The sequence below is a fragment of the Geotrypetes seraphini genome, chromosome 12 (genome assembly GCF_902459505.1).
Source record: "Geotrypetes seraphini chromosome 12, aGeoSer1.1, whole genome shotgun sequence".
NCBI lineage: Eukaryota > Metazoa > Chordata > Amphibia > Gymnophiona > Dermophiidae > Geotrypetes > Geotrypetes seraphini.
The window spans coordinates 43,157,322-43,178,256 of NC_047095.1; the positions used below are offsets into that span (position 1 = coordinate 43,157,322).

Below are 20,935 nucleotides of genomic sequence, written 5' to 3' on the forward strand. Positions count from 1 at the left end.
GTGTACTCCCCTATACACCCCAAAACCCTTTTGTACTTGCATATAAATGGCTCCTGCAGCCATAAGGGCTATTAGGGTAATAGATAAGTGGGTCTAGGGGATTCTGGAGGTGGTTTGGGGGGCTCACCATGACCTAAAAGGGAGCTGTAGTGAGATGATGACATGGCACCCTTTTTGTGAAGTTCACAGCAGTGCCCTATAAGGTACCACACTATTTAGGTGCCATATCTGGGTGTTCAGTCCATCACTTTGCAGACCCCTCCCATGTCCAACAGGGCTTGTTCTAGGCATTTTTGACTTAGACGAAAATGTGGTATAAAGATGGACGATTTAGCGACTTGGACAATCAGATCGGCAGGATGTATACTTAGATGATTTTCGAAACAAAAAAAATTTTTTTTTTTTTTTTTGAAAATGTGTCCTAGGCTGTTTTTTACTTTGGACGACTTTAAACTTAGATGAAAACGGACTTAGATGTTCCTTTCGATTATGCCCCTCTTAGGTTCTAAGGTTGTAACTCAAAGATCCAATGTTGACACTCACCCACCCGACTATAATTTTCTGAAGAACCCTCCATTTGAATTCCATTGGCTTATGGTTAGTTTGTTCCCAATGACTAACTAATGGGGCTAGCGGAGTTTTGTTTTTAAGTCTCAATTTATGTTCTGTAAGTCTGATTTTAATAGAACGCATAGATCTCCTGATATATAATTTATCACACGGGCAGACTATTACATAAATTACTCCCTTTGAAGTACATGAGGTATTGGTCCTAAAGAACGGTTAGAGCCAGGGGCGATCCAATTCACTCTTACTGTTGAATCATACCATTGACAGGAACTGCATTTAACGTGTGCTATCAATAGCAATTGATCAACTTCATAATCTAGCCTTTTATATGTAAGGATTTCACCAATAGTTTTACCTCTACGATATGCAAAAATCAGAGGGGTATCTAATTCTTCATATAGTTGTATAATAGGCCAGTGATTATATATGATCTTTTTCATCTCTATGCTATGAGAGGAAAAAGGAAATACTACTACCATCCTATCCTGATCTTGCTTACTATTATATTGGAGCAATAAGTAATAAAATATTTTTCTGGAGAAGATATTTGGATGATGTTATCTGCATTTGGACAGGGCCTGAGGAAGATCTACATGGATGAATTCCCGAACAGACTATTTGAAGTTTGCCATGACTCCTAACTTACTTGCTCCACTTCATCACTGACGCTGAAACCGTGGATTGAAGACAAAGTTTTATTTTATTTTTCTTTCCAGCTTATGATTTATCTTTAATCTTATCTATTGTTTTGCCTTTTGTCTTTGTTTTGTTCTATTTCTATCATTTAAATTTCTCCAGAATTCTACTGTTCAACGGCTCCCCCTTCTGCTTCTATTCCTTTCTCTCCTCTCTTCTACCTTCCAAAGTATTTAGATCAATGCTGTCTTGTTAAAATGTTTATTTTATTTTTATTTTTCCTCTAACTCTACTTTTCACTTCTCTATTACCCTCCAGGTACTTTAGTTAGATTGTGAGCCTTCGGGACAGTAAGGGAATTTTTCAAGTACCTTTCTTATTTCTAATCTTAATGTATATTTTCTGTAAACCGCTTAGAACCTAATGGATGTAGCGGTATATAAGAAATAAATTACATTACATTATATTACATGGACCATTTGGCCTTCATCTGCCATCATGTTTCTAGGTTTCTATAACCATAAAGCTCTATGACATCACAATGCAGGCAAAGAGCCTTAGCCAATGGGAAGAAGATATGCAAATGTTAAGAGCCTTAGCCAATAGGGAGAGGAGGAGATAGTGGATGCTGCAGAATTCTACTGTTCAACGGCTCCCCCTTCTGCTTCTATTCCTTTCTCTCCTCTCTTCTACCTTCCAAAGTATTTAGATCAATGCTGTCTTGTTAAAATGTTTATTTTATTTTTATTTTTCCTCTAACTCTACTTTTCACTTCTCTATTACCCTCCAGGTACTTTAGTTAGATTGTGAGCCTTCGGGACAGTAAGGGAATTTTTCAAGTACCTTTCTTATTTCTAATCTTAAGGTATATTTTCTGTAAACCGCTTAGAACCTAACGGATGTAGCGGTATATAAGAAATAAATTACATTACATTACATTACTTTTCATAACAACTGGATAGATTTTCTTGATGTACATCTATTTCGTCTGAATGATAAACTAGCCACCACACTTTGGGCTAGATTCACTAAGCAAACCGATCGGTTTGCGACCCCTACCCGATTCACTAACCTTCTGGTCGATCCTGTCTGCACCCAATCCAATCTGCGCATGCAAATGAGGGAAATGGAATGCACATCTAGGAAGGCAAGCGATTCACCAACATTTTTCAGGCACATCGACTGGGCTGGCCGATCTGAAACCAAGCGACTGATGAGGACCAGTTGCTCACTCCTTTCCTGCTTTCTCCCATGCTGAAATACCAGCCCTGCAGCCCTGAAAAAACTCTACTCTCTGCCGCCCTGCCTGCCTTCTGTGTTCAAGCAGCAAGCCTGCTTCTCCATCCGTTAAACCATTGGGGGTAAAATGCCACCCCGACTCTCCTGCTCTCTGCCCCCTTCCCCGCAGTGCAGCCCTGCTTTAAAACCACGGGCTCGCACTGCGGGGAAGGGCAGCAGAGAGCAGGAGAGTTGGGGCGGGTTTTGTGTTCAGTTCCATAGTCTGGCAGTTCCCCCCCCTTGACTTTTTTAAAAGAGGCTGCAGAGTCCTGTTGGGAGACGAGATCGGGCCCAGCTGCCTTCGCCTGCCATTACTTCCCCAAACCCTTCCCCCTTTGTTTTGACCTCGCTGGTGCAGGAGAGTGGCGCATGCGCGGCTCGCATGTACAGCCATCAATGATGGTCTGTGCATGCGTCGCGATCGGTCTTCAGCGATCCATGGGAATCACTCGTGGAGCCTTTAGTGAATGGGTCGCCCAGCAAGACTCAGAAACGGATCGGAACATGATCGGACAGGTAAGGGGGGCTTTAGTGAATTTAGCCTTTTATCAGAAACCTGCAACTCGCAACTCATATCTGAATTTCGATAGTTTCCACCCTATCCATCTGAAACGGAGTCTCCCAGTAAGCCAATTTTTGAGGATTCATAGAATCTGCTCTTCAATGGACGATTTCAAATTCTATTCAAAGCTAATGATGAAACGGTTCATAAATAGAAGTTACCCAGAAGCTGTGGTTAAACAAGCCTACCTTCGAGCTAAATTTGCCAATAGAGAGTTATTGCTCCAATATAATAGTAAGCAAGATCAGGATAGAATGGTAGCAGTATTTCCTTTTTTCTCTCGATTCCGATGACTGGCTTTGAATATCCAAGTTTTTTTTGGGCTGCTATCAAATTAACTGCCTAAGGCAATATTCAGCTATGGCTGGTTAATAGTGGCCAAAAATAGGCCTGCTATTTATTTGGTCCTATTTGGCTGCTAAACTTAGCCGGCCAGTGCTTGAATATATGTGGCTAGCTGGCTAAGTCACGTGACACAGACAACAAATGGATAGCTGCTAACCATGAATATTCAACCTATGTCTACTGAATATTAATGGTTAGCCAACCAAATGCTATTTAACCAGCTGGAAACTGGTCCTGGCTGGTTAAGTAGCTCTGAAAATCGGGTGGAATGTCCATTCATTGTTGCCTATGGAGATGAAGTGGATGCCATCGTTTGTGATCAGTATTTGGCATGAAATATTGAGTGAAAGGATTGGAATGTCATGGGAGGTGAACAGATGGCTCTTTATGACTGAATCAATGAGATGATGTATAAAGCAATTGTTACAAATCTGTTCAATTAACACAGAGGTTTAAAAAACGTTGCAGATGTTCCAGAGGGCTGATAACCTGAGGCAGGCACTCTCATTTTTTCAAAATCTTTCTCCTAGCTCATGGCGTACTTTTTACTTTCTTTGAAGATAAGTTCACTGAGTCACTCAAGGGAATTAGACTAGTGCTTTTGAACCTCATCTAAGAGGTACACCTAGACAATTGGATTTTTGGGATGAATATGCATGAGACATATACTGAAAATCCATTGAATGTAAACCTATATCATACATATTCATTATTGTAATCCTGAAAACCTGACTTGCCAGGTATGCCTCCAGAAGAAGGTTGAGAAGCACTAGGTTAGATGGTCCATGTCAGGTCCTGTTTCTGGTTCCACCCTATGAGACTCATAATCGAAACAGAAATACATCTAAAAACCCGCCCAAATCGGCACTTGGATGACCTAAAAGACAGGCCGTCCAAGTTCTGATAATCGAAACAAGTTTTTAGATGTTTCCAGAGACGTTTTAGGCCTCTGAATCCCACTGTGCACCCAGAGCTGAAAGGGGCATTTTTGAAGGAGTGGTTAGGGTGGGATGTGGGAGGGAAGTGGGCCGACCTAGACTTAGTCATACTGTAAGGATAATTGAAAGTTTTACGAAGCTGCCTGGACGGAATTTATATGTAGTGACTTAGGCAATCTAAAAACAGGTCTAAGTGCCCAGAAGGTATCCAAAATGACCAGATAACCATTGAAGACACAAAGTACAGAGTCCCACACACTCCCCAAGTGATCACTGACACCCTCACACCGCCATAAAAATCAGAATAAAAATGTATATACCTGCATCCAGAACCTGACATGGGAAAGCCTAGTAGAGCTGCACAGAGGTAGCTTAAGTAGTTGGGGGGAGAGGGGGCTAGTGGACCATAGAGAAGAGGACCCAGGCCCATAAGCCACTCTAACCACTGCATTCATGGTGAAAAATATGAGTCCACCCAAACCCTACTGTACTGCCATACTGGTGGTACCTATAGCAATAAGAGCTATTGGGGTTGTAGACAGGTGGGTTTAGGAGGTCTTGGGGGCTCACCATGACCTGCAAGGGAGTTGTGGAGAGATGTTTATGTGGCACCCTTTTTGTGAAGTTCACAGCAGTGCCCTGTAAGGTGCCCTACTACTCTGCTGGCATGTCTGGGTGGCCAGTCCATCACTTTGCTGGCCCCTCCCACATCCAAAAGGTCTTGCTGTAGGCGCTTGGGACTTGGATGAGAATGTAGTATACAGATAGACGTATTAGCGGTATTGACGATGAAAAGGCTGGACGTAGAAGTAAATGATTTTCAGGAAAAAAAAAATTGGGGGGGGGGTGTATTTTTTGAGAATGGACTTTGGACGCTGCCAACTTTGGGCGACTAGCGCCCTAGGTCCACAACAGACTCAGACTCTTGTTTTGATTATGCCCCTCCATGTGTTTATTATTATTAAAGTGCTATTTTTTCTTCCCTTTGGTATGGAGCAGAGTGAGTTCTTCCTTCTTTTACTACACTGCCCACCAGGTTACTCCAGAAACCTGCTAGCTGCTTTACTAGGACTGGCCATAACATCTGATGCTGTAATACAGGCAGGAACGTAGGGAGAGGGGAGACATGATCGAAACATTTAAGTACCTCACGGGACGTGTCAAAGTGGAAGATGATATTTTCTTTCTCAAGGGACCCTCGGCCACAAGAGGGCATCCGCTCAAGCTCAGGGGCGGAAAATTTCATGGCGACACCAGAAAGTATTTCTTCACAGAGAGAGTGGTTGATCATTGGAACAAGCTTCCAGTGCAGGTGATCGAGGCAGACAGTGTGCCAGACTTTAAGAATAAATGGGATATCCATGTGGGATCCCTACGAGGGTCAAGATAAGGAAATTGGGTCATTAGGGCATAGACAGGGGGTGGGTAAGCAGAGTGGGCAGACTTGATGGGCTGTAGCCCTTTTCTGCCGTCATCTTCTATGTTTCTATGTATGTACAGTTCCTTTCACATTTTGGGGGATGGGAGGGGGCCAGTGACCACTTTGGAGAGTGTGGGAGGTCATGTTTACATCCCTCCTGTGATCATCTGATCAGTCTGGGCACCTTTTCGGCCCTTACTCAGGGTTAAAGCAGATCTAGTCCCAGACGTCCAAATTGTGTCAGAAAAATGTCTAAGTCATAAGTCCTCCCTAGTCCTTCCCACACCACACCTCTAATAGGCCCCCTTGAGATTTAGATACGCTACAAACAAGAACCCTAGAAATCTATCTAGAACAGGGCTGCCCAAGTCCGGTCCTCGAGATCTACTGGCAGGCCAGGTTTTCAGGATACCCACAATGAATATGCATGAGAGAGATTTGCCTGCACTGCCTTCTTGGTATGCAAATCTCTCTCATGCATATTCATTGTGGGTATCCTGAAAACCTGGCCTGCCAGTGGATCTCGAGGACCGGACTTGGGCAGCCCTGATCTAGAACATGGGTTTTGAAAATGGCAAATTGGAAGGGTTTGGCGAGAGAAACATTTATCTGCCCCTTTATGACACTTTTTAAATGTTTTTCTTTTTTGAAAATGAGCCCTTTGGTCATTTTTTCTTTGGCCAAAAAAAAGAGATAGCATTAGTTAAAGAAAGGGAGAATGTAAGCACGGTTTCATTTTGAAATCATTCACATACTTTACTGCAGGTACAAATGTATTTCTGCAGCCGGTTTAGTTTTAAAAGGTAAATCTTGCATAGGGGGTTCTTTGTATCAATCAGCTTGCAAGTCCATAGGTACAAATCTATAACCTATCTCAAACCCAGAATGTGTTTCCAAATTGCTTTATTAGAAGATCTGCTTCTATTGAGATGATTTGCTGTGCTGAAATGTGGAATTGAGGCTAGAAATACCTAACTCAAAACTCCTCAGTGGGATTATGGCGTTGGCCTTCCTGTTCCTCACAGTTTCTTCAAGATAGGGCCCACTCTCAGCTTTCTTGTGGTCTAATTTTATAGTTTCAGGTTATATACTCTATTGTAAATAAGAAAACAAAAATCAAAATATTATATAGATTTTCCTAACAAAAATAATTCTTACCTGCTGGGGATAATGGATGTTATTTTTCTTTTTCAGTTATTAAAAACTACCTTAACCAGGGAATATATTTTATTTTATTTATTACATTTTAAATATCGCCACAGGCCCATAAATGGCTTCCAAGTAGTTTACAATAAAACTAATGAAGAGGGGTTGAAGTGGTGTGTGTGGCGGAGGGGGAAATAGAGGAGAAGATATGTGCGTCAGCCAAGGGAGGAACCAAAGATTTTGGAGAACTTAAATATTTTGAATGTTTTCTTGAAGATTGGAAGCTTTTTCACCTCTTCTCTTCTTCATGAGGTGGCAAGGAATTTCATAACTTGGGCCCAAGGTAACAGAAGGCTGTTCCTCTGGAGATGGCAAGTTGAAGGTTTGTGGGGGGAGGAAGAAAGAGGATATTGTGATCCGCTGAACAGGCATTACCTGAAGGGACACAGGGGATCAGGAGAAAACTGATATACAGGGGAACAGAGGGGAAGAGTCTGCCTTTGTAATGTGTAAATTTAATATGTCCAATGATAGGTAACAAGTGTTCAGAACGGAAAAGTGGAGTAAAATGGTCAAAGTGATAAGCATTATGGAGTAGCTTTACGGCAGTGGATTGGATCAATTGCAAATGCCTAAGTGAGTAAAGAGGGAGGCTTTAAAAGAGAGTTACAATAGTCCAAGTGTGAGATCACTAATCCAAGAAAGAGCGTGAGAGCTTGGAGAAGGAAAGGGAAGACAAAGCAAATGAATGAATGACAACCTCCCAAAACAAACAAACAAACAAAGACTGGATTACTCCATTGATTTGTGATTTGAAGGTTAGTTTGGGTCAAAAATGACCTCCAGGATTTTAACAGAGTCCCAGAAGGGAAGTGATGGATCATTATGAACTGGAGAAGATGGAAGAGACTGGTAGGGACTTGGAAAGATGACAGCTTCACATTTTGATATATTCAGGATAAAAGTGCTTTTTCTTCGCATCTTGAAATGTGAGAGTTAGAGAAGTGGAGGAGTCTGAAATGGGGCATATGTTCCAAATGTCACTGGTGTAACAGTAGGACGATGGTCATCAGAAAATCCCATTTGTATGACTCAGAGAAGTCTTCAAAGAAGGCAAAGTTACTTACCTGTAATGTGCTCTCTGAAGACAGCATTTTACCAATCACAACCCCCCACCCCCACCCCTTTGTAACAGCTCTCCCTTGAGTCAGTCTATGGAACAGAGGAAAGCAGTAGCATGGTACTACCACGTATGTGCAATGGAAGACTTTTGCCCATTCAGTGTCAAGGAGGGCCATAATTACCACTTATGTGACTGGTGGACTTTTGTCTTCAGAGAAAACTTGGTACAAGTATTTATTTATTTATTCATTCATTCATTCAATTTTCTATACCGTTCTCCCAGGGGAGCTCAAAACAGTTTACATGAATTTATTCAGATACTCAAGCAAGTAAGCGACTTCACTTTCTAGGAAGATAAGATAATGGCTAGATATTCATTGTGCAGCATTTTGAAAACCAATTCAGTTTGGCAAAGGTGGCTATTGATACCACTGTACCCCTTAACCCTTCATTAACTTATCATGTAAAGTTAACAATATTGATTAAAAAAAAAAAAAAAAAAAAAAAAGTGGCACCTTACCTTGTCAGAAGGTTTGAACGGGTTTCCTTGTCCACTTATTCCACCACTGATACTGAATCCAAGGCCAGGATTCTTTTCTATTCTCACACAAAACTATGTTGGAAAGACACGGAGAGATAATTGGATATCCTACAACAAATCTTCTTAATAACTGCACCTCTCTGGGGCACTCAATTTTACAAACTAAAGAGGAATTTCAAGGCCCAGAATGCAGGGCTCTTAAAGTTACAGTACATTTACTGGCAACAATAATGACATACAACACATAAACCCTTCTGTTTCATTCAGTGGCCACAGCTAGTAAAGGAAATCCTTCCTATAAACATAGATCAATTTATTTATTTAAAATTTTATATTCCGCCTGATCTGCAGTTCTCAGTGGATACCAAATAAAACATATACCATCAAATTCTAAAATAACACATCAATGAAAGCACACACATCCTGAGAGAACATTTAAAAAAAAAAATCTATCGAACTGGAGAGTCATCTCATCACTGGTCATCACTTGCAGTCAAAGATATCTATAGCATCGTATTCAACAAAAAGCCTTCAATTGCTTTTAGAAAGATATGGCAGGACTTTGGAAAGCAGCAGCTAAGGCAGGGGTGGGCAACTCCGGTCCTCGAGGGCCGGAATCCAGTCGGGTTTTCAGAATATGCATTGAAAGCAGTGCATGCAAATAGATCTCATATATATTCATTGGGGAAATCCTGAAAACCTGACAGGATTCCAGCCCTTGAGGACCGGAGTTGCTCACCCCTTAGCTAAGGTATCACATTCTCCCCTTCAGCAGTAGCCTTTCAGACCTTCTCTCCCTCTCCTCAAGCCCCCTGTGGCTCACAGACACCCAGCTCCCTTTCCTCTTCCTTGTGAAGCACAGATTTGGGGGAGGTACCAAACACAATTCAAATTGACCCTTTCTGGACACAGTGAATGAGTTTTATCAATATTAGAGGTGCACAGCACTCGTCAGCACCCACAGAGCTGGTTTCTATGTGTGTAAGAGAGAAGGATCAGTAAACTCTTTCTTGGTCTCAATCTTCCCTTCTTCATTCCTTCCTCCCTTCCACCACAGCTTTATCGTAAGAACACAAAAACTGCCACACTAGGTCAGGCCAAGGGTTTGTCTAGGCCAATATCCTAGTTCCAACAGTGGCCAATTCAAGTCACCAGTACCTGGCACCAGTACCAAGTCACCAGTACCTTAACAGTGAATGGATTTTTCTTCCAAGAATTGTCCACACCTTTTATGAAGCTTGAAGGTGATAGAATAGAAGTTGTAAAGGATTTCAATCTCCTGGGCTATGACACGTTATGGAGCAGGTGAATTCTAAATGAAACACTTGGATATTCATAAAGGCCCTGATTCTGCAAACAGTGCTGAGTTCGTGGTGCATAGCAGCTGCCAATCTGCTGTTTATAGAATTGCACCTAGCGGCACCTAAATTGGACTTCGGCACCGGTAGGTGTCAAAATCATAGGCACCCTCCATTTATGCCAGGAGTTTCTTGACCTAAATACCGGTGCCTAAGTCCAGTTTAGATGCCTACACATAATGCCCAAGACCCACCTATGATCCACCCATAACCACCTAGTTAGGTGCCTACCACCCAATTAATTTTTGCCAATTATGAGCTCACTATTGATCATTAACAGCACCAATTAAGCTAATTAAAAATTTAAATTGGGTGCCTAGATTGGTCGATCTAGGCGCCTAAATTCTGGTACAGTTTATAGAATCTGGGCCAAAAAGCTTCAGTGACCACCTTAGCCAGCCAACCTTTGCTCACCCAAGTTTATTTTCAGTTAAATTTTCAGTTAAATTTTGCTAGCTGGATTTTCAGTTGAGAATCATCCATGATCTAAGTAGGTAAAACATAGCTGCCTAGAATTTAGGGCAATCAGTCTTTGGTTACCTAATCTTAGCTGTTTGCTGTTGATTTTCAGCTTTAGCTGGCTACATCCTCTCTCATCCAATGTAAAATTAGCTTTTGAGACTGACAGCCCCTCCATATACCCTTCCACCCAATGCAAAATTAAGTGTGGGACTGACAGACCTCAGATTCCCTTTATCATCCAGTCAGTTCCGCAGCCCTATTGACACCTGCCTGATTTAACAGGAAGTAGAGGGCCAACACCCCCATCCCTTCCTCCCTCTGGCCCACCTGATTCAAAACTAATCCCATGTTTGCAGAACCTGTAATGCTGAACCCATTAAGAAGGACATCCCCTCCTCCCAAATTCCCCTCGAGTGATTATGGGAGTGCTAAGTATCCTATATTTCCATGCGACATCCTTCGTCCGACGAGGGCGCTCTGATCAGCCAGTTGTCTAAGTAAGGGTGAACCTGGAGACCCATCTTATGCTGGTAAGCCCCCACTACTATCTCGGTGAAGGTCTGGGGTGCTGTTGCCAATCCAAATGGCAGAGCCTAGAACTGGTAATGCTGCTTCAAGATATGAAACCTTAAAAATCTGCAGTGGGCCGGAAAAATGGGAATGTGCAAGTATGCCTCCGTGAGATCCAGAGAGGCAAGAAACTCTCCTGGGGCCACTGCTACAATGACAGAACAAACGGTCTCCATTCAGAATCGCGGAAGATCTTGAATAGGCCTCCAATCTTCTGAATCTTTCTTTGGCATGATAAAGTATATGGAGTATCTGCCTAAGCCCAAGAGGCCTGGCGGTACTGGCTTTAAAGCTTGAATATCTAGTAAGCATTGAATGGTGGCTTGTCCAAGCGACCTGAAGGAGAGTCCACCAACCAATCTGTAAGAGGTTGAGCAAATTCCAGCTCGTAACCTGACCGAATGATGTCCAAAACCCACTGGTTGGATGTAATGCACATCCAGGCAGGAAGAAATGCTGAGAGCCGGCCCCCTATGTGTTGAGGGGCATCCAGCAGTCTGGTGTCATTGAGCCTTTCTGGCAGAAGGTGCAGTACGTGAAGAGGAAGGCTCGGCACGCCTCTAGCCAGTATATCTACGTCGGACGCCCTGGGAAAATCTCTGCGACGTGGAATTCGCATACAGTCTGGAACGCTTGGAGCCACGAAAATTAGAATGACCAGAATCCCTGGAGGGTCTGGGTCTACTATCAGGTAGAGTCTTAGATTGACGGTTCATCACAGAATCCATGAGGTCATCCAGGCCTTTGCCAAACAATAACTGTCCCTTAAAAGGCAGCCTAGCCAAAGTAGTCTTGGAGGTGATGTCACTAGCCCACTGGCGAACCCAGAGCATTCACTGAGCAGAAATGGAGTACGCTGACACCTTAGCCAGAACTCTCATGAGGTCACACAAAGCATCTGCCATATAATCTGTCCCAGCCATCAGAAGTTGAGGAGGGAGATCTACTGCCTCACTTTCCAGGGTACGCAGTTGAGAGAGACAGACGCGAGCCACAAACGATGTTGCTGAAACAGTCTTGATACCCAAAATAGCTGCATCAAAAAGTTTCCTGAAGACCACATCCACTTGGCGATCCTGCATGTCTTTTAACACCACACCACCACTTAATTATCTTAATTAGCTTAGTCAGCGCCGTTAATTGAAAAGAACCATTAAAAAGCAATTAAAAAAATCGAATTAGCCAGTAGGCACCTAACTTGTAGGTGCCTACCACATCGAAGTAAATGCCTGCTCTGAGACGCCCATCAGATAGAAGGCCTGGTTATGGGAGGATTCTGGGTAGATTTGGGGTACGGTTTAACTTAGGCGCACTTATTTAGGCCACGAAAACCCTGGCCTATGTGGAGTGCGTCTAAGGGTTTCAAAATCTAACTGGTGACTAAGAATGCTTAGGTGCCGCTAGGCCCCATTCTATAAATGACGCCTAGCGGATGATTGACAATTGCGCTCAGTAGTGCCTAAAAGTTAGGCACATTTATGGAATCAAGGCTTTAGTGTGCAGCATCCCAGCATCTAACTGATCACACTGAAGCCCTGGGAACACCTTCAGAGTTGCCCTGTGGAATTTGGGAGAACAAACTTCGGCCGGTCTGCAGGGGAAATATTTCAGAGTAGGACGTTAGCTGGGTAAATCCTTAGACCACTGATCCATAAGGGAGTACAGCACGAGCAATGGTGTAGTAAGGAGGAGGCGGTCTGCTCCGGGCGCCATCTTGATGAAAGCGCCAGCACCCCTCCTCCTCTCTGCCTACCCACTCCTCTCCTCGCCACACGCGTGCCTTCACTCCCCACCTCCCAACCTGGCGCAAACAGCAACTCCAACTAGTGTTGGCTTTCCCTCCGACGTCACTTCCAGGTCCTGTGCCTAAGAAGACAAGCCCGAGGGAGAACTGATGCCAATGTGGGTAGTCAGTTGGTGATGCTGCTTGCACTGGAGAAGTTAAAAGAGGTACGGGGTAGGGAAGGGTGTACGCACATGTAGCAGGAGGGGCAGGGAAAGAGCGGGTGAGGGGAGAAGAGGGCAGGGGAGTGGTGCCCCCGTACCAGGCACATCTCACCCTCACTACATCACCGAGCACGAGCTACAGACAACACACGTGACGGATTTCAATATGCATATAAACACAACAGGAGAAAACTGAGCTTAGGATGTCCTGGAACATTTTCACAACTGCAAAAAGGAAAGGGATTTCCCACCCCCCCTTTTTTTTTTTTTTTTTTAGAACAGTTCTACTAATTGGTATTTTGCTACATTAAAAATGGTAAAGGTTGGTTTATTAATTAAATTTATCAAAGTATATATCATTCAGTTTTTTAATGCTTTGGTGTGCCACTTACTGATAAACTATGGGGTAATTTTATAACTGGATGCCCCCTATTAGACTCCTCTGTACTGCACAGACAGCACCTACTCTATCATGGCATCTGGGTGCCCAGGTTCCATAACAGAATACTGGCATAAACCTGCACTGGCAATGCTTACAAAAGATCAATGTCAGGCAAAAACGGGCAAATCTTAATACATCATGCAATGTGTGCAACTTACAGTACCATGTAACTTGCAGTATTCTAAGTACACCATGCTAGGGGTGTAACTTACAATATTCTGGTTTCAGGTTTATTTAAAATTTGATTATATCGCTTATAGTACTTCTAAGCGATGTACAATTTAAAATGGGAAACATTACAAATTACGGACATGTACTAGAATAATACAAGACCAACATGATACAATAGGGATGCAGGTTGAAATACAATAATTATTGGAAAGAAACAAATAATGGTAGTAGAAAATGGGCCCATAGGAAAGGTGTCTGAAGCATCCTGAAGTTCGGGATTCTATGGAGAGAAACATCAATTATTTGATTTTATGTTTGAAAGGCATCTCTATAGAAGAAGGATTTTAATGAGCTCTTAAACCAATCAAGATTTTGTTTTTCTCCGAGATGGTAAGGTAACTAATTCCAAAGTTGCAGAGCATAAGTTGTAAAAATTTCATTTCTTCGAGTATTGATTATTTTTAAGGAGGGGATTACAAGCAAATTTTGATCTACAGATCGTAAGGTCCTAATGGGTGTATATGGAATTAAGAGTGTATCTAGAAATGTCAGTAAGTTTGACTGTCGTGTTTTTAAAACAGAGCAAGATTATTATATATGTTTTATTGTTATTTGTTCTTTGAAATTTCAATAAACTTTCATGGAAAAAAAAAAAATATATATATGTGTGATCCGATGTGAAATTGGCAGCCATGAGCATTTTGTAATAAAGGTGTCACATGATCAAATTTTGGGGACTTTAAGATTTTTATAGATGTATTCTGGAATAACTGTAGACGTCTTAGTTAAATCTGGGTGATGATTTTATATAGAGAATTATAGTAATCCAGTCTAGAGATAATGAGAGAATGAATAAGGGTATTTAATGCTGCTGGTTCTAAAATTTTTGCAACTGATCTTATCATGTGGAACTTATAAAAGCAGCTTCTTACCACCGAACTTATCTGGTCTATTCTAAGTACACTACAGAATGCATGTACTTACAGTATTCTGTTACTTACAATATTCTATGTATATCATGCAACAGGTGTAACTTACAATATTCTGTAACTTATAGTATTCTAAGTATACCATGCAATGCATATACTTACAGTATGGTAACATATAATATTCTATATACGTCATGCAATGTGTGTAACTTACAGTTTTCTAAGCACACCATGCAATAATGTTTCACCTATGCTTTGATCCATGTATGTCCTCATTCACACTACAGCAGATATGGGATCTTATAGAAGAGTGTGAAAGTGTCACTTTTCTGTGCACTTACATATGCAGAATTGTCTTTTGCACAATCTAATGGCAGATTTTTGATTCAGTCTTGTGTTTTTATAACTATTTACCTAACTGTGTGCAAAGAGGATCATTACGGCAAGGAAACATTTCAGGAAGAAAACAAGGAGGCTTTTTTTAATGATATAAGTTGTGCTGCACATTTGATTAATGATGGCCGGCAGCCTTTCAGACAGTATAAGACTCATTGCACTTTCTGTAATCTCAGCTGCTCTATGTTTGCACTATGTGAGAGGAATACCTTTGAAACCGAATTAATTCAGCCCATTTAAATTGCTGTTTAATGAGCACAATATGTGATGAATTCCTATTACCAAATTGGAAGGTATACCAAGATTTAGAGTTTGAGAACCACAAACAAATCTATTCCACCTGGAGAAAGTTTTATGGAGGCAGATTTTAGAAAGGATGTTACAAAACCAGAATTGGGACTTGTCAACTTCTACTAGTATTTTAGAATGAGGTCTGTGGATGTAGAATCTTTTCTAAAATATGTCCTAGAGTAGACATACGCTCGTATATGTACAGTGGTGTAGTAAGAGGGGGGGAGGGGGGAGATCTGCCTCTGGTGCCATCTTGGTGGGGGTGCTGGCAACCCTCCTCCCCTTGCCATGCATGCGCCTTCATGTCCCCGTCCCCCAACGCACCTCTAGGTCTTCGCCGGTGCAAGCAGAAGCTCTAACTTACCACTCGCGCCAGCATCGTTCTCCCTCTGCCAACACTTCCAGGTCCCGCGTCTAGGAAATGATGACAGAGGGCGAGCTGACATCAACGTGGGCAGCAAGCTGGTGATGCTACTCGCATCAGGAAAGTTAAAGACGTACAGGGGGTGGTGGAAGGGAAGGGGTACGGGTGTGCGACAGTGGGGGCGGAGAGGGGGCGCCAGCACCCCGGCTGCCTCTCACCCTCACCATTGTATATGTACTAGTTACATGTGGTGAGAGCATCTGTTTTACAAGCATCAATGTCTACACCAGGGGTTCCCAACCGTGTCCTGGAGGACCACCAGGCCAATCAGGTTTTCAGGCTTGGAAAAATTTAAGAGCAAACTCAAGGGTTTTCTTTTTAAAGATGCATTCAATGACTAAATGAATTATTTATGACTCATTTTATTTTTATATCTTTTGATAGTTTTCTCTTTCCCTTTCCTATTGTTTTTAACCTTAATTGTTTTTCTTTATAATCAGATTGTATTTCCTTCCTAGCCTTTCCTTGTGTTTTATTATGTTTGTATAAGTTGGTTTTTTATTATGTCTAGTAGATTTAGTTTTTTTTTTTGTTAGTTACGTTTGTTTCCCCTAACTCTGTAATTTTTATCGATCTGTACATCGCTTAGAATTTGGAATAGGCGATTAATCAAATTCTATAATAAACATGAAACTTGAATATGCAAGAGAGAGATTTGCATATAATGGAAGTGACAGGCATCCAAATCTGCTCTATGCATATTCATTAGGGCTAGCCTGAAAACCCGACTGGCCTGGTGATCCTCCAGGACAGGATTGGGAACAACTGCTCTAAACTATGAGCAGGGTGAACACAGCCATTTTAGAAATATACAAGCCCTTTGGGTGTGGGTGGGAACACTGCAGGATTAAGGGGTGACTATCCTGATTTCTTCCAGTGGAGTGAATGAGCCTCATTTTCTAAACTAGATATTCCCAGGAGCAGGTATAAATCCCAATGTTAATATCAGTGGCAAATTTGCATTCCCCTTCTGCATTTATTTTCTTTATGCCTCACCTAGTGTAAATTCCAGACCACGCCCTCTTGTAATATGCATGTATTCTAGTTTCTGGGTGTGCATATCCTAGCTTTCTAAAACTGGGATTTAGATGTGTATGCAATATATCTCAATGCCTGTCAATTAACATGTGTTAAAACCAGTTAATACCTATTAGGAATTAGAGTCGTGAGCACTTGAATAGAACAATAAAAGGCACAGCTTTCGTAAGCATCATCTGCAATAAACTAGACCTCTTGGTTCAGAAGTAGGCGCCCTCCTCCTTCAACTGCGGTTTATTGGTGCTCTTACCTGGTCCTGATATCCATCCATACTCCTCTGTCCTTTTGTCTGGATTAGGCACCGTCCCGGCTGAGCTCCCCGGGAAGACAGGTTCTGCGAGGAAGGGATCTGAATAGGCAGCTGGCTCTGATACTGCTGAATGGTCACTTTGTTGCTGCTTCCGTCGTAGTGTTGCTGCTCCCGGGAACGATGCTGAAGGCTTTGGGACCCCATCAGAGTCTGGATATGGCTACCTGCCTGTGGGTAATGCAACCCGTTAGGCACAGATTCAGGAAGCTGTAAAGAAGCAATTATTACCACTTACAGAGTCAACTGAAATTAGACCACCTCTCAAAGGTGAGCCTTGAAGGACCATCAGTAGCAAAAAAAACCCCCAAAAATCCAGCAGTGCTCATTGCGCTACTCCATCAGAATGCCAATGGTAGAGTCAAAAAATCTGATCCACTCTATAGCAGAAATTTGAATTAAAAGCAAAATACTGGAAAGGGACACCAGAAAAGGAAGGATTCACTTAAGAGGATCTGAAAGTGGCTAGAAGCGAGCTCTTCCTTCTCCGGATCCCCTAGCACTGCTGAAGCCTGTGGGATGTCATTTACGCCACTGAATCCACTACTGAGGATACGATTTGCATTCATTATTTTGTTTTGGCTTAGTTATTTTCTCCTCATAAGAACATAAGAATAGCCTTATTGGGTCAGACCAATGGTCCATCTAGCCCAGGTCACATGTACCTGGCAAATACCTCCTCCTCTGATTCTCCTCCAGTCCATGAGTCTTCATGTGCCACCTAGTCAGGGCTGTCTCCAGTTTTGTTTTGGGTTTTTTTTTCTTTCTTTCAGGTCTAGCCATTCTATTGACAGTTCTTCACAATCATGGTGCACAGATTGAGCCCCTTCACCCTGTGAAATTTGGAGTGCATAACTGCAGCAGTTGGCCCCGGTATCAGCTTTCTTAGAAATGTCATTATTACTGTGCTCTCTTCACAAACAAGATACTACAAAAAGGCAGAATAGTCAAAGGTTCAAGAGAGGGGTCGCTCAGAGGAATTGTAAAACCCTACCACTCTAAACAGCCAAATATTTGTAAATGTAAGGAGCCCTCAGTGTGAATGAGCAGTTTGTTGCGTTTGAGTTTTGTGCTTCAGATGTCTATTATATTCAGTTAAGTTGGGTTTTCATTATTGTCTCTAAGTTGCGCTGGGGAGCTGGCTGGATTGGTTCTGTGAGGGGCCGCTCAGAGGTTTTCATCCTAATTTATGTGTGATTATAGTTTGATTTGAGTTGTGAGTGTTTTTACTTTATTATTGCACACATTGGGGGCCCAGTGACGGTGTGCGGGTGGGGGTACATGACCTCTGCCTGTTTTGTGAAGCGTTGGAGCTGGTCTCCCGTGGCTGCTCGTTCACACTGAGGGCTCCTTACATTTACAAATATTTGGCTGTTTAGAGTGGTAAGGTTTTACAATTCCTCTGAGCGACCCCTCTCTTGAACCTTTGACTATTCTGCCTTTTTGTAGTATCTCGTTTAGGTTGTGGCAGTGTTTTGTGGAGTGTTTTTTGCTTTGCTCTTCACAAACAATGCACATGCGTCACGAAGAGTACATGCTATTGTTAAATGGTGCACCCACGCATTCACTATTTTCAATATGGTACACTTGCACACTCTTCATGAAGCGAGCGTGCTATTTACAAGAATGATTGCTCATATATATGCATGCCAGCACAACGGCAGGTACTTATACAAATGCCACATTTAGGCCAGGGAGCAGCTGTAATATGCATGCATAAAATAAAATTCATGTGTAGCACTCTCTTAAACTCAAAAGGTGGGTATATACGAGTGGATGTGCACTTTCTCCAATACCTCTTCACCTTATTTCTTCATAGATTTTTTTTCTAATTATTCAGTATACGTAAAATGCTGTTTAATATCTATCATCTATCATTTTCATTCAGCCATCACAAACAAAATGAAGATAAGTATAAGATTTATTGATGGTTGAGTGAAAATAGCAGCCATTTAGCTTGATGGATTGGTGGCAGCAAGAGCAACTGGGGATTGCTCTTGCCTGACAGAGGGAACTAGAAGACCAGGCTTTACAAAGTAGGCCCAGAAAGGGCCTTTAGGTGGTGGAAGGGCAGAAGAGTTGTGGTTGGAGGTAGGGGATGTGGCCAGCCCAACAGGATCTGGTCTCTTCCGGGAGTTGTGGTGGCTGGCCTGGGAGGACTCACTTTTTAAAACCAATAGGAGGAAATATTTTTTTTCACTCAGAGAATAGTTAAGCTCTGGAACGCGTTGCCAGAGGTTGTGGTAAAGGACCTGGATTGGCCACCTTGAGGATGGGCTACTGGGTATAATGGACCATTGGTCTGACCCAGTAAGGCTATTCTTATGTTCTTATTTTCAGCTGAACCAAACTTGGATTTTGGGTAGTTTCAGTTCCCAAACTGAAATTGAAATTCTGTCTCTAGGCAAGTCCTTGTAAAATTACCCATAAATAGGGTAATTATCTACACATAGATATTCCACCAGAAATCTTTTCCATGCAAAACTCCCAGCATGCAACAACATAAAGTCTACCAGGCAAATTACCTTATCCATCCCATATCAATTAGCAAAATGCTGGAACCAACTACTGCTTACTCTACGATCTTGTGACCACTGTCTCAGGTTCAGAAAACTTTTAACAGCATTTCCATACCAAGAAGGGAGCCAACTCTGAAGCAACTGAAATGGTAATTGTAAAAGTCCATTTCTAAACTGTCCAAATCAACTCCAGGGACATAACAATGAGCCAAAGATGACTTACTTACATTTGTAACTATGACCTAACTGTATTAACAGTTGTACTGATCTACCTGCACTAGCAACCCTATTGAATGCCCGTGTCATACTGTCCATTATAACTTCCTGGGTAACTGACCCAACCTCTTGTAATGTAATCTGACCATGAACTGAATAGATATGGATGGAATTGAAAACCTGATTAATATAACATAGCATTGCCTAAGGTTAGGCAACAGGGTGATGTATGTTAAGTGCAAATTTTATACTGGTAATTACATGCATAATTAACATTATAGAATACAAATATAAGTTTGTAAGGCATTAGCATTTATGCTAGATCAACTGCTGTTAGACAATGATAGTGATCTATGACCTTTACAGTAAATATAAGTGGAAGGCATGCCCCCACCTGCCCATGCCCCTCCCAGTTCCATGCCCCCTTGCAGTGCACTCAAATTGTAGAATACCGATGAAAGGCAGTTAGTTACGCTTGTAACGACAAATTAGAACCAATTAACACCAGTAATCAGTAATTAATTGTTAACACTAATTAGCAGCCAATTTAACAATTAAGTTACGTGGATAACTGGTTCTATTCTATAACTTTTGATCAAATTCTGGGAGCAAGTTTATTAGGGTAAGGGGGCAATTTTCTAAGGTCATTTTAATGTAATCAAGGAGAAAGGCAACTTCCCCACCCTCTTGTCAAATTCCTTTCACTGTGATCGTTTCAATTTTCATTTCAATTTTCCCCCCATGCTTTTAGGTAACTCTTCCCATTATTGGCAGAGGTTCTTTGCATATTGTTTGAGAAATCAAAGAAACAAACGCATTTGAGAATTTTGAGAAATCAAAGAATGGTTATTAGCAATCTCTTAGTAGACTTCATACACAAACATTTTCCCACAAGTTTTAAATATTGAGAAAGCACCTTTTTCACTCCTTAGTTGACAAAATGCTGTACTTGTAAACATGGAAAGAGATCACGATCACTTAAAGTTATTAGTTTTCCAAAACCTAATTAGCTTTTCTCTGTCCTGGAATTGTCTTGTTCTACACAGGTCTAATTGCTACCATTTCAGCATAACCTTAGAAATCGCCGCTGGTGGAAAATGCAGAATATATCATAATATCATAAAAACAGAAAAGCATTTTGACAATACACAGCATTTTGGCAGCCCAGCCCACACTGATAAAGTGTTTGTTTAAAAAAAAAAAATCAATATTCTGCATATCTTACAATTCTATTAGAGAATGACACGGTGACAAAATTCATCACCATTCCCGTCCCCGCGGATAACCGCGGGAAATAATCCCATGTC

At 41.9% G+C, this 20,935-nt stretch overlaps 1 protein-coding gene across 8 annotated transcripts in view; it reads right to left on the reverse strand.

The window, feature by feature from the left end:
- LRRC7 (leucine rich repeat containing 7) overlaps positions 1-20,935 on the reverse strand; it is a 464,098-nt gene that overhangs the window by 29,365 nt on the left and 413,798 nt on the right. For 6 of the 8 annotated variants that reach the window (XM_033916814.1, XM_033916809.1, XM_033916810.1 and 3 more), the window contains 2 exons: positions 16,837-17,103; positions 8,538-8,630 (listed from right to left, as the gene is read on the reverse strand). In XM_033916814.1, coding sequence (XP_033772705.1) covers positions 8,538-8,630; positions 16,837-17,103 — 360 coding nt within the window. The remainder of the gene's footprint in view (positions 1-8,537; positions 8,631-16,836; positions 17,104-20,935) is intronic. The other 2 variants (XM_033916815.1, XM_033916811.1) reach the window with 1 other exon arrangement.